This window comes from Staurois parvus, unplaced genomic scaffold (genome assembly GCF_062004578.1).
Source record: "Staurois parvus isolate SC_StPar_1 unplaced genomic scaffold, SC_StPar_1.0 ptg000581l, whole genome shotgun sequence".
Lineage (NCBI taxonomy): Eukaryota > Metazoa > Chordata > Amphibia > Anura > Ranidae > Staurois > Staurois parvus.
In genome coordinates, this window is record NW_028318377.1 from 5,376,368 (window position 1) to 5,391,362 (window position 14,995).

At 42.0% G+C, this 14,995-nt stretch overlaps 1 protein-coding gene across 1 annotated transcript in view; it reads left to right on the top strand.

The window, feature by feature from the left end:
- Positions 1-14,995, top strand: part of LOC149450154 (transmembrane emp24 domain-containing protein 11-like) — a 40,850-nt gene that overhangs the window by 13,653 nt on the left and 12,202 nt on the right. The window contains exon 3 of the mRNA XM_089692253.1: positions 10,463-10,588. Within this exon, the coding sequence (XP_089548379.1) occupies positions 10,463-10,588 (126 nt within the window). The remainder of the gene's footprint in view (positions 1-10,462; positions 10,589-14,995) is intronic.

The window sequence follows — 14,995 nt, forward strand, 5'->3', positions numbered from 1 at the left end:
ATACGTATAAAGTATACAGGGACTAGGCACAGATTATGTTTAACCATCTCCCTTGAAATCCCTCCTACTGGCAAAATCTGTCCTCTAACTCACTACTGACTCCTGCACTCTGTTTCCCTTTAAGCCATTGCCAATATTCAGTGCAATGAGAACAGCACCCAATTTCTTTTTTCAAGGCAAGAGACATGGTCTTGAACACAGGCCCATTGCTTTCAGAAAACCAACCTTACTGAGCAGGTGCAAGAGACACCATCTTGTTACTCTCGCAGTTTGAGAGAGCTGAACCCCCCCCCCCCCCAGGAAAAAAATTATCTACGGCCCTGGCATGTGGTATCAGTCCTGCCTATTTAATTTCTGATAGATTACAAAGAACACACACCTCTCCCTTCTCCGCCCCAGCTCAACACCTTCTTGTGCACAGGAAGAGAAGACAGGAAGTTATCAGCTTGTATGATGGTTGCCTTCATTAGTCAGTCATTTGCTGGCCCAGGTAGGGGAAAGGTTTTTGCTCTTTTTTGCTTGAATATTTGGTACCCAGCCTACTCGCCTTGTGAGGCATATATAAGGGGGGGAAGGACAGGTACGGGGGGGGGGGTTTCTTGGGCTTGTGAGATGATGTCACGCTATGATATGGAGGGGGACCACTGGGATCTGCGGTCCACCCAAGGACACCAGTTCGCCAAGGAACCATCACATCATTGACTTTCATCAGCTCTCACCATAAAAGGTATGCCTGGGAAGCCACAGAGTAGTTAGCTAGAAGGACTGTATTTTGCACTTTGGACTGTAATGCTGCAGAGAACATTCAGTAAAGTCTGTTAACTGCTTTCTGAGCCTTGGTCTGAAGTTACATAAAAGGGGTGCATGAAGAATAATGGAAATTACCAGAACTCGGGTCAGTAAAAGCATGGGGTATGAAGCAAGTCCATTACAAGAGTAAGGAGTGGAAGAGCAGTTGCTATGGGTAACCAAGGACTGGTGTAGAGTGAATAGCAGCCTGTCATGAAGTGTGGTACCTGAGCAAGGTAAGGTGTCCTCCAGTAGCGAGGGAGTCAGTGTTCTGGCTCCCTCTCCAGAAGTCGGTTTCCCACAGCAACCGGAATTGAACACTCAATATGGAGACAAAAGCCTCACCATCCAGTACACAGCGGGACCACATTCTATCACTGGGAGTGAGATGGCCGAGATACGCTGGACAGGTGGAGTGGACATAGGCTCAGCAGTGTCCCTACTGAATGCAACATACATCGAGGAAGCTGTGTAGTAACATGGAACAGCATGCTTTACAGAGAGACTCTGTGCATTTAACTACTATGCACAGTGAATGGCTCATCTCTAAGTGGGGGCCACCTTAAGGTTGATTTCACTTGAACGTGGCCTCCACCTGGTCCCAGGCATTAATGAGCATGTAAAGGTACTCCATGTTCAGGGAGATAACCCTGTATCCTAGGCCAGGGCTCAACTTCTCTGCAAATAGCTAATAAAATTCATCTCTTGTCTTTCACCTGTCAAAGAACAGAACCTCAGTGACTTAAATAGACTGCCATTTGACAGCTAAATTATGGACTTAAAGCTTCTTTGCTCTGAGGCTAATAACTGTGCATTGAGTCTCTCTCATCTTCCCAATTTACAGGTTGAGTAATGCCCTGCATCACCCAGCCCTTTTCACCCAAGGTAGTCAATAATGCAAATAATTAATAAAGCAGACTTGAATAAATAAATAAATAAAGTCAAATCAAAGTCCAAAAAGCTTTTGGTGACAGTCACACAATACAGTAAGGAACATCATTTGCATTGGGCATGAATAAGTGGGTTGCTGAGACCTAAAAGGAGTAATACCTACACTGTAACATCACCATCTGTGGGTTGCATTCTTGACTAAATAACAATGAGACAGCACACACCCACCACACCCCAATACAATACCCAACCAAGTCACTTTACAATCCTTCCCCTGAAGGAAGACCAAATAATTAATAAAGCAGACTTGAATAAATAAATAAATAAATAAATAAAAGTCAATTCAAAGTCCAAAAATAGAGTCCAAAATACTTAAAACAAATCCAAAAGGCTTGGATCCTCAAAAGAGTCGATGATGGATTCCAGATATTCTTCATATACCTCAAACAGAATAAAACCCTAAGGTAAATAAAACCAGCATAGAATCCATAGTAGGAATGGAACTTCATCCAAGTGACATCACCTTCTCTGAATACTTCCCACAGACCTCATAAACAGACCAGGGGTCAGTATTTGAATCAAATAAGACACAATTTTATTGTAGCAACTTACATAAAAGAAAGGTGAAATTAGCATCCATACTGAGAGGAATGCACACAGCATCAACACTCGGCGGTAGCGCCAATGCAATGGACGTTCACATCTGAAGGAGAGTCTTAAACCACCTCCGATGGTGGTAGATGGAAGTCCCGGGGATAGGAACAGCCACGTGTACCAGAACCCAAAATGGCCACTGAAGCACTTCCGGAAACGTCAGTGCGTCACTACGTCACGTGCCCCGGACGCGTTTCGTCACATCCGGACTTGGTTGGGTATTATATTGGGATGTGGTGAGTGTGGTGGGTGTGTGCTGTCTCATTGTTATTTAGTCAAGAATGCAACCCACAGATGGTGATGTTACAGTGTAGGTATTACTCCTTTTAGGTCTCAGCAACCCAGCCATTCATGCCCAATGCAAATGATGTTCCTTACTGTATTGTGTGCCTGTCACCAAAAGCTAAGAAGAAACAGTTAATCTTTGTTCAAATGTAAGGGGCCACTACAGAAAAGGTTAAGTTTTTTCTTATTAAACAGGGTCTGCCCACTGATTCTGAAAAGATTCTGTGTCCTGTGTCCTGGAAATAGTACCTGTGGAGAGAGCAGTCAGGTGGAGGTGCCCCTCTTCTAAACCCAGGAGAGCAGCTGGAAGGCAGGAACACCTGAGATAACTGCTATCACCTGTCACTTGTGGCCGTAAAGTGAGTTGAGTATCACAGTGTCCTTGGATTTATTCCTGTGAAAGCTGCTTAAGACATCAAGATGTGAAGTTCCTCTATTGTAGTGGCTCATTGGGGCTCAGGTTGGTACCTGAGGGAGTGTCATTAGACATGGTCATTGCAATGCCTTTGTGCAAAATGATGGATTACTCTGACAAACACATGAAGTACCTATAACACCAAAGTTAGCCTTGCTAAGTGCAAAATCTTATTTAAGAAACCAACATAACTGAATGGTTAACTTCATTAAAGAAAAAAAGTTGGTAAAGCAACCTATGCACATATATTTCTAAATACAACAATGTTCTGACATTAAGAACTACGGTAAGCGCTTGGGGACAAGTGGTACATCTTTCCGGTACATCTTTCCTGATGTAAGATGTCTGGCTCTTGTTAAGAGTGCTGGAAGCGTGAGAGGTCTAGTTGTTCCTGTTCTCACCTTGACCTTGTTACACATAGTCCCATAATATTGGTGCACATCAAAAGTGTATGAGAATTTTGCTGGTGTCCTTCCACAGTCTGGTTGATGATGACTTTGCAAAGAGCTTTTATTTACATGTAGCACTACCTCCTTATGAGTTGCTGGATTATTTTCGGGCTCCCTGTTGCTCTGGACCCCTCTCTGAAAGCCCAACCCCTGATGACACCACAGTACACTCTAAACCGGATTAGATTACCACCAGGAAATGAACTCATACACTGATTGGGGTAAACTGGTAAAAGGTTTATAGCAGATTTAAATGTAGCTTGGTTACACCGCGTAAACAAAATTAGCATAGGCAGAGTCAGTTGTTACTCATGTGTTGACTTTAAACAAAGTCAAGGCAACACTTATCACAGAACCCCAATTAGTGTTAGTAGGCCTGCTTTTCAGATACTAACCCAATACCTTCAACCTGAGGTGGCTTTATAGTCCCCAGTGAGCAATGAGAGCTATCAAAACAAACATGGCTAACTCACTCTTGACCCTTACGACCTGATGGTAGGGATATAGCCTGAAATAAAAGGGATCTTTACCCCTAAAGTAACCAATGTCCCCTCTAAGTGCAATGAAGAGACTTGAATAGTGATTTTCTGAAGAACAATGCAAAAAGGCAAAGGAGAAACAGCACTGCACTGGTGTAATGTCCCTTTAAGTGCACAGGTTACTAGTAAGTAGATGTAAAGAAGAAAGAATGTTGATCTGGCAGAAGTGGTTGTTGATACAGGGTAGCTCTTCTCTGGGCTGTAAGGCTGTTGGCACAATAGGAAGAGATCAGTTTAAAAAGAGTAAATTGATGATGATTGTGACACGGCCAGGGTTGGTCCATGAGGGATGGCTGCCCTGCTACCAGTGGTGGTGTCAAGCCTGTGTCAAGTGTAGTTAAGCAACAGTGGCTGAAGGAACTAGGCTGCAACTTATAGTGACTGTATACGATGCCCGCAACTGCAGGAGAAATAGCAACTATAGAGAAAGTGTCAGTGTTCTTTTCCCAAGGCAAGGCTTGGCACTCTCTCACCCGAGGAATGGCATCTGGTGGATCCTTGCAGTCTCCTCTCTTTCTAGATAGGACCCAATCAAACTCTCCAGTCTCACCTGTAGCACTATGTCTGGTCACCTGCTGGTAGATCATCTCTCTGGGTCAAGTGGCAGGGTCAGCGATCAGCAGATTCTCTTAGCCTCCCTTCTCTCTCCTTCTGTGGTCTTGTCTGGCTCTCCAGCGATAAACATACTCTTCTCTCTAGATCTCTCCCCTCTCACTTCCTGTCCAGTTTCCTGGGCTTTTACATATATATGTCCCCACCCACACGCCATCTCCTCTGGGAAATGTAGTTTCTAATTACACTGCTCCTCAGTAAAGTCCTGTGATTCACCATAAAAGTTCCATAGAACTGTTCTTCAGCATAAGAATGCCATTGTTCTGTAGGAGACTACCATCCTGTGTTGGTTTCAACATCCTGCATCAAACATTTATAGCAGGGTGTTAGATACATGTAGAGCCCCTCAAGTTTAGCTAGGAGGAGCTAGTTAGCTTTTTAGAGGCTGAGTAGCAGCCTGGGATCAGTTAACCTGGGTGTGAGTCAGCCAGGTTATTTTATGTCAGGGCTGAGGGATCTGCAGGTCAGTTCCCTGATACCTCCCTCTGCTCTAGAAGCTGGAGAAATTTCTAGAAGGCAGAGGGTGGGGGTGAAGAGGGGCTGATTTGCATATGTAAGAGATCTTGGCCAATCCCCAAGTAGGAGGCTTGGCATGGGGCCAGGATAGCCCTTAAGAATGAGGGAGCCTGATCGACAGGCAGAGTAGTTTTGGGTGAAAGATGGCGTGAAGGCTGGACTGTGGAGCCTGGGCAGGGCCCAGGGATGAGACCTACCTACGGCCTAATGCTGCATAAGGCAGTCTCCACTCTACCACTGTTTTCCAGGAAGGACAACCTGAACAGCAGGGAAGGAGCCAGCCAAGCGAAAGGCCTGTAGGAAGCCACCTACCCACTGAGCTATCAGGAAGGACAGTGTGAGTAACCTTACAGCCCCTGGGCCAGATATGGGGAGAGGGCAGTCAGGTGGAGAACACAGCTAGCTCCTCATCTGAGACGGTTTCTTAAGTTAGATGTTTCTGGGTCTCCTTGCCAAGGGATATCCTCAGGCAGCTGAGTGAAGAGGAGGGTCCATCTGGGGTCTGAGGAGGTACACCAGAATGCTGGAAAGCTCTTTAAAGGAGAGACTTTTTGTCCATGGACTTGTACATAGTTGCTAAGGAGTTTGTCCTCATGGTTCACAGTTTCCTTGGGCATCCCAAATTCTAAACCCCTCAATAAAATCACAAAACCAAGCTTGAGGACTGTTTACTGTCTCCAGTGTGCAGGTGTGAAAGAAAATGCATGTTACCTGGTTGTGCAGAGCTGTAGGGGGACCCAAAACTCAGCGACTCCTAAGGGGGTAGTGCTACATATAGTATTTAGAGCAGAGACCAGGGGCAAGAAATGCTTTATATCCTAGAGCTGAACTTTGATCTTTCTTGACTAGAAGACGAGGCCCGATTTTCACGATTTGGGTATAGGGTTTTCTCTAGGCTTAGAAACTGACTGGAAGGAACAACAAGATCCACCAGTAATGTTTGTTGGGCACTTTGCTGGACAGATAAGGTTTGTGGACACCTGACCATTATACCTATATGAGCTTGTTGAACATCCTATTCTAAAACCATGAACAGTTGAACATTTACAAGGAGTTGCCTTGTCAGGGACTCCAGACGTTACCGCGGCGCGCGAGTCTGCGCATGCGCGGTCTGTCTAGGTGCAATAGCGTGCGGGCGCTAGGACCTGGGTGCCCATGGCAGCAACGGCGGCCGCGCATGCGCACTCACGCTCGCGGGCGTGCCTGGCACCAATGAGTGCACGGGGCGCACTATTTAAACAGACTCTGGCAATACTCAAATTGCTGTATTGTCTTTCCTGCTTTTCCTGTTATCCTGTGTTCCTGAGAGATTGCTAGTTGCTGACCCTGCCTGACCCTGATCCGTTGACCATCTCCTGCCCTGATCCCTGGCTCATCCCTGACTACTCTTCTGCCTACTCCTGAATTATTTGACCTCCTGTTGCCGAACCTTTGCTCGTGACCTGGTTACTCTCTGCCTGCTGCCCTGTACCGTACTGCCTCTGCTGTTACCGACCTGGCTTGTCTGACCCCGCTATACTCCATACTGTCATCCACCCATCCATCCCGCTCGGATCCAGTCGCTACTGTCCAGGGCCTGCCAGTCTCTTCACATCAGGCTCTCCTCCTGTACATACCTCTGGCGGTCCTCTCTACCACAGTTGGGCGTACCCAGGGGCCGCGACCTGGTCTCAGTTCTGCTCCAAGTCCATCCCCACCATCAGGGGCTCTGGTGAATAAGCAGACTGGGGCTTAGACTCCGCGTTCTGGGGAATCCCGTTCTGTGGTTCACTAGAGATACTGCCGGGCGGTACCTAACATGCCTCCTCTTAGTGACTATAAAGTCTCCACTCTTCTGGTTAGACTTTCCACAAGATTTTGCAGAGTGTCTGTGGGATTTTGTTCCCATTCAGCCTAAAGAGAATTTGTGATGTCATTTGCATTGGTTTAGATCAGAGGTCTCTAAACTTTTCAAACAAAGGGCCAGTATACTGTCCTTTAGACTTTAGGAGGGCCAGATTAGGACCAGCGAGGATAGAAAATGTCCTGGCCCAAGCATCAGTGAGAATAAACATGGCCGCAGGATTGACGGTCAGTAGGAGTAGTGCCTCATCATTGGCATTAGTAGGAAGAATAGTGTCCCATCATTGGTTTCAATGGAAGAAGTACTGCCCCATTGTTGGTCTCAGTGGGAGGAATAGTACCCCAAGGGCCAGATAAAGGGTAGCAAAGGGCCACATCTGGCCCTTGGGCCGCAGTTTGGAGACCCCTGGTTTAGATGACCTGGCTCACATTTAGCATTCCAATTCCTCCCCCAGGTGATCATTAAAGAGCTGCAGTCAGGACTCAAGGTCCTCCACACCAAACAATAAATCATGTCTTTATGAAGCTGCTTCTGTGCACTCAAATATTTGGAGAGGTTTCCACATACTTTTGGGAAAATTGTGCTATTTACATCAATATGTTTTACTCCATACTCTCTATGCAATATTTACGTAGATGTACAATTTTGAACAGTGTTACATCTGATGTTTCTATTGACAACTGAGCACTCGTTGAGGAGATTTCAATTCACTTCCTGGCCTTGTGGTGTTTTGTGTGAATTCTCTGTATATCCACTAAGTGACATATAGTGATACATACTGACATTTTACAAATTCAATATTGAAACACCTCTTGATACTTAGAAAAAAACATCAACTATACTAAAGCACTAAGTGAATAGAAACATTTTCAAAGGATTCTCTGATAAAATATATTGACATATATCTGAAATGCTACAATTTTGACCATATTCAATATATTTAAAAAAAAGAATATAATAAATATATATATATATATATATATATATATATATATATATATATATATATACACTGCATGTTGAAATGCGTTTTTATTACAAAATATATGAAAAATGACTGTTTTATATGTTAAAAAAAATCTGAAGCATATATATTTAAAATAAATATAATTTTAAAATATATATATTTTAAATATATTCTTCAGATTTTTTTTTAACATATAAAAAAGTTTTTTTAACATATATTTATACAAAAAAAGTGTAAATGCACTCCAAAAATGTAGATTTGTATTTTTAAAGACATACAGTATATTTGAAATGTATTTTTATATATTTTGTAATAAAAACTCATTGCAACATGCAGTATATACAGTATATACACACACACATATATATATATATTGAATACGGCCAAAATTGTAGCATTTGAAATCTATGGCAATATATTTGGGAAGAATATTTTTAAAATATATTTCAAATATATTTTTCTTCCATATGGGTATACTCACATGGTCACATGGTTACATATATTTGTACTGCTCCAGAAGATGCTTATATCAAATTTACTAGTAAAAAAATAAAATGTATTTTTCATTGTAATATACTTGCAAATACTTACTTTCATATAATTTATATTGGTGTACCTATAGATATTAATATGTATATCTTATACTTTCAAAGTGCTAATGAATAGCTTTCAAGATACTGCATGTATCAAACAATTATTACTAGTGACTCAAAACATCATTGTGAATATTGATCTTCATGCTAGTGACATTAATAACTGATAATCCTAAGGTGATAGTGCCTATTAAAGTACAGTGATATACAAATCAGAAATACTCCTCTATTCTACTGTGATCCTTATATTTATATTGTGCAAACACATATATATTATGTGCACGTGCTTATGATATATTCAATAAAAAAAAAAAAAAAAAAAGTCTTTCAAAATAAATGTGCAGGTGGATTCTTGGTTCCCTCTCGCCGAGTGCTTAATGGTCTCCCTATGTGCTCACCTCTATATTTGCCTGAATAAATCCAGGCAAATACACTTTTTATCCTTCCAGGATAGATGGGATGGAATGATGCTCTTGAATTATCTCAGAAGGTGGATGTGGATTTATATTTGTTCTCCTGTGGCTGCTCATGAGTGGGTATACTGACCATCTCTCTGAGGATCTCCCAATTCCCCTCCTGGGGCTGTTTCCTTTTCCAGTCCTCCTTATATCAGCTCAAAGGGTGTTGTTCAATTGAGAAAGGAAGACAAACAGACCATAGTGTCTTATCCTTGTGCAAAAAGGGGGTTTATTGCTGCCAGTTGCACAGTAGTATACAATTGTAGTCCAGCATAAATGTGCTCTGCCTCTGTTCCTGCAGTGCTGTCTACCTGTGTCTGTATTCAGATCACCGAGCCTCTCCAGTGCAATGTCGTGACGTCAGAGCCCCTCCCCTACGCGTATCGTCACAGGGTCACGTGACTTCATCAGGGGGAATGATTAGATCTAATCATTCCCCCTGATGAAGTCACGTGACCCTGTGACGATACGCGTAGGGGAGGGGCTCTGACGTCACGACATTGCACTGGAGAGGCTCGGTGATCTGAATACAGACACAGGTAGACAGCACTGCAGGAACAGAGGCAGAGCACATTTATGCTGGACTACAATTGTATACTACTGTGCAACTGGCAGCAATAAACCCCCTTTTTGCACAAGGATAAGACACTATGGTCTGTTTGTCTTCCTTTCTCAATTGAACAACACCCTTTGAGCTGATATAAGGAGGACTGGAAAAGGAAACAGCCCCAGGAGGGGAATTGGGAGATCCTCAGAGAGATGGTCAGTATACCCGCTCATGAGCAGCCACAGGAGAACAAATATAAATCCACATCCACCTTCTGAGATAATTCAAGAGCATCATTCCATCCCATCTATCCTGGAAGGATAAAAAGTGTATTTGCCTGGATTTATTCAGGCAAATATAGAGGTGAGCACATAGGGAGACCATTAAGCACTCGGCGAGAGGGAACCAAGAATCCACCTGCACATTTATTTTGAAAGACTTTTTTTTTTTTTTTTTTTTTTTTTTTATTGAATATATCATAAGCACGTGCACATAATATATATGTGTTTGCACAATATAAATATAAGGATCACAGTAGAATAGAGGAGTATTTCTGATTTGTATATCACTGTACTTTAATAGGCACTATCACCTTAGGATTATCAGTTATTAATGTCACTTGCATGAAGATCAATATTCACAATGATGTTTTGAGTCACTAGTAATAATTGTTTGATACATGCAGTATCTTGAAAGCTATTCATTAGCACTTTGAAAGTATAAGATATACATATTGGTACATGGGAGCGCGGCACTATCTATTTTGAAAATATTATATATACACTAGCATATGAGTCAGTGCAAGTGCCAGCGAACCTCACGTGAGAAATAAGGACATCTTAAGTCACATATTGAACACCTCATTTCATAATAGCTCACAAGCATTCACCATTTATACCTATAGATATTGCTGTCTAAACTGTATGGACCGGATGGGAAGTTTACATTTACATCACATACTCCTGGAGAACATTCCATCTGCATGCAATCAAATTCTACAAACCTTATTGCCTTTGCTTCAAACAGATTGGTACGTATCATCACAAACAAAATCGTATGTAGAAAGTATTGACAGCAATCATTTTGAGTCTGCAATATTGTCTAAAACCCTATATTTTTTTTTCATTTTGGAGAAGGATGTAGGATTTGATGAACACTAAGGAGATTTCCATTTGCTTTCTGTCCTGTATAGACACGTTGTAGAGACTTTTTAGATAGTTGTCAATAGAACAAATATCGCCCGTTGAAGGATTTCCCTTCTTTTTTCTGTCCTGGTGATTTGATGGAATAGGTAGTAATCCAGAAGATGAGACAGGGATAATCTCTAGTTTGCAGTTTACTAAACAGGTGCAAAGTTATCAACAATAATGCAAAGCAGGTTCAGATTGGCAAAAAGAATACGCATACTCTTCATAGCAATGTCTCTGTGGCTCAATCAGGGCAATGTGTGGCTGCATAGAATTGTCTTTAAAAGACTATAGCAATAGGCCTAATAGCTGAGAATCAATACTTCAGTAAAACAGTTCAATACACATACAGCCACAGTGATTATAACTCCAGTTCCGAGATGTCCGGTTGTTAGGGATGAGCAGATTTTGTTAAGCATAATTTTCTTTAGAAATTCAGATTTTTTTTATTTTATTTATTTATTTATTTTACTGTATTTTTCGTTTCTGAGAAGGTTTATATTTACATAGTTATATAGTTAGTCTGGCTGAAAAACGACAAAAGTCCATCCAATTCAACCATTAAAAAAAAAGTTATAATCCTATACCCACAGTTGATCCAGAGGAAAGCAAAAAACCCAGCAAAGCATGATCCAATTTGCTCCTGCAGGGAAATTATTATTAATATTATACAGTATTTATAAAGCGCCAATAGTTCGCTCAGCTCTGTACATTACAAAGGGGGACAGAACATGTGACAGAACAATACCAATACAATGCAAAACATGAGGGGATTGAGGGCCCTGTTCTTTCGAGCTTACAATCTAGGAGGGAGGGGATGGTGGCACAGGAGGAGATAGCTGTGGGGGATGGAGTGGTAGGAAGAGTGGAGGAGGTCTGCAAGTTAGCAGGGGGTGGGGTAGGCTTCCCTGAAGAGATGGGTTTTCAGGGTGCGCCTAAAGGAGAGGAGAGTAGGTGATAAAGACCTTCCTGATCCCCCGAGAGGAAATCGGATATTCCCTGGATCAACTTTACCTATAAATGTTAGTATCCAGTTATATTCTGTGTATCCAAGAAAGAATCCAGGACTTTTTTAAAGCAATCCACTGAGCTGGCCAGAACTAACTCTTGAGGGAGTCTATTCCACATTCTCACAGTTCTCAGTGTGAAGATACCTTTCCGTACAGGGGCGGACTGACCATTTGGAAACTCAGGCACTGCCCGAGGGCCCGGGGTCAGTAGGGGACCCCATGAAACGCCCCTGGTACCTTTTTCATACCTTTTTTTGAGTTTGGGCAAAGACACAGGGGCCCCATGATCCCCTATTGCCCGGGGGCCCCATGAGTTGTCAGTCTGCCCCTGTTTCCGTATTTGGAGATTAACCACTTCAAGTCCAGACACTTTCACCCCCTTCCAGTCCAGGCCAATTTTCAGCTTTCAGTGCTATCGCACTTTGAATGACAATTGCATTGTCATGCAACACTGTACCCATATGAATTTTTTTGCATTTTTTTGAGACAGATAAAACTTTATTTTGGTGGTATTTATTCACCACTGGGATTTTTATTTTTTTGCTATATAAATGAAAAAAAAAGATAAAAAATGTTGAAGCAAAGTGTTTTTCTTATACAATTTTGCAAATAAATAATCTTTCTTCATAAATCTGGGCTAAAATATGATTTGTCACAGCTTGTCACATGGTACAAGGCTGTTGTGAATAGCCTTGTACCAGGTGACCTCTGTGATCATTCACAGATTTCACACGTAGTAAGCAATGATGTCAGGAAGTAACATCTTGTTTACTACTATTCATGTGATCACTGATTGGCCAATCGGGACCTCACACAGAGGTCCCATACACTGATCGTGGTGCCGCACACTCCCAGGGAGCGCGCACAGGCAATGGATGTGTTGGGACACTTAAAAAAAAAAAATATAAATAAATAAATATAAAAAAAGGAAAGAAAAACTAAAAATACCTTGATCAAGGTTTGATCTAGTTCAGTGCCAGGGTTAATGTTTGGGTCAAGGTCGGGGTCAAAGGTCAAGGTCAAAAGGTCAGGGTCAAAGGTCAGGATTTAAAAAAAATGGTATCAGTGTCAGGTAGTGTTAGTGTGTTTTAGGTACAAAAAAAAAATACAAAAACAAAATGCGCATTGTTGTTTCTCGGCTGTACTATGGGTACAAACAACAAATAACATACACATACAGTCAGTTGCTTCACTGATAGTGACAGCTCTTTGGATCTCATCTTGAGAGTTGACAGCAACAGATTCCAAATGCAAATAGCACACTTGAAATGAACTCTGGACCTTTTATCTGCTCATTGTAATTGGGATAATGAGGGAATAACACACACCTGGCCATGGAACAGCTGAGAAACCAATTGTCCCATTACTTTTGGTCCCTTAACAAGTGGGAGGCACATAAGCAAACTGTTGTAATTCCTACACCTTTCACCTGATTTGGATGTAAATACCCTCAAATTAAAGCTGACAGTCTGCAGTTAAAGCACATCTTGTTCATTTCATTTCAAATCCATTGTGGTGGTGTATAGAGCCAAAAATGTTAAAATTGTGTCGATGTCCCAATATTTATGGACCTGACTGTATATGGTATCGCTGCGATCATAAAGAGCTGGAGAATTTATTTTGGGTTGTTCTTTGGTGGTAGGTTATGGTAGTAACAAGAAACACACAGCTAAATAATAAAAAATTATTTTCTTTTTACTATTTTGGGCCAGTTTTCCTTTCATAATGAAAAAAAATCAGGAGATATGCATTACCATTTACCACCAAATGAAAGCCCAATTTGTCCTGAAAAAAATATAATTCACCTGGATGTACAAAGTAGTTGTGATGATATGTACGGTTTTACTAACACATGTCAACATTGCAGAATTGTGCTTAGGCATTTAGATTTGTTTTACCCTTAGGCATAAAGGGGTTAAGCTGCCTACAAAAGAAGATGCCAAAGACAGGCAAATACAATAGATTACAGGGTTGTTAAGTAGTGGATGGGCTGCTATTAAAAATCATGAGGGCCCCCATACAGCCTTACCTGACTGGGCCCTCTTCCGGAAAAAAGTAGTGGATGGGCCACCGTTAGAAAACATGAGAGCCCCATACAGCCTACCTGACTCGGACCCCCTCCTGAAAAAATAATGAGGGCCCCCGTACAGCCTACCTGACTGGGCACCACTCCGGAAAAAATCATGAGGGCCCCTGTACAACCTACCTTACTGGGCCCCCCTCCGGAAAAATCATGAGGGCCCCCATAAAGCCTACCTGACTGGGACCCCCTCCGGAAAAAATCATGAGGGCCCCCTTAAAACCTACCTGACTGGGACCTTCTCTGGAAAAAATCATGAGGGCCCCCATACAGCCTACCTGACTGGGCCCCCCTCTGGAAAAATCATGAGGGCTCTCGTACAGCCTACCTGACTGGGCCCCCCCCAGTAATATTTATGGGCCCCATCATTGCTAGCAGAAGAAAGCAGATACCACCATATTAGGAAATTTCAGTATCACAGAACTCAAGCTGCAGTTTCTAGTTAAAGGAACTTTCTAAGGCCATTGTTACTCAAACAGGGGTACCTACATATATTTATACAGGAGTATAATTTCTGATAGGATTTTCTGCATGCCCCTTGTAACGCCGGAGACCCAGAGGGAGCTGACAAGCCAGCAAGCCTTCTCTTCCCCCTCTTACTGCCGGGGTTGCATTTCAGTGGTTGAAGTTGACTGCATATAACTGTATAATCAGTTCGAAATTGCTAATTGACTGTTTCTGTTGTACTAGTGCAGGGGTGTCAAACTGGTGGCCCTGCAAGTGTTGCGCAACTATAAGTCCCATCAACCCTCTGCCTTTGGGAGTCATGCTTATAACTGTCAATCTTGCAATGCCTCATGGGACTTGTAGTTTGGTAACAGCTGTTAACGCCAATTTGACACCTTGTGTACTAGTGTTTGTGCTTTTATGTTTTATTTGGGGTTGTGCATACTAATCCCATTATCCCTCTGGTCTTCTCTTTTAAGAAAAAGCTAATATACACCGTGTTCCAAATTATTATGCAAATGATATTTTTCTCATTTACCTAAATAATTGATGTAAAAAACAGTCAGCATAATTCTCATGTTATCAACTATTAAGAGTACAATTCACATTTTATTGAACAAACTCCTAATGATAACAGGATTTTTGTTAAACATAAAACACTTACAATGACTGTTCCAAATTATTCCGCACAGTAAGTTTCAAAACACTTTATA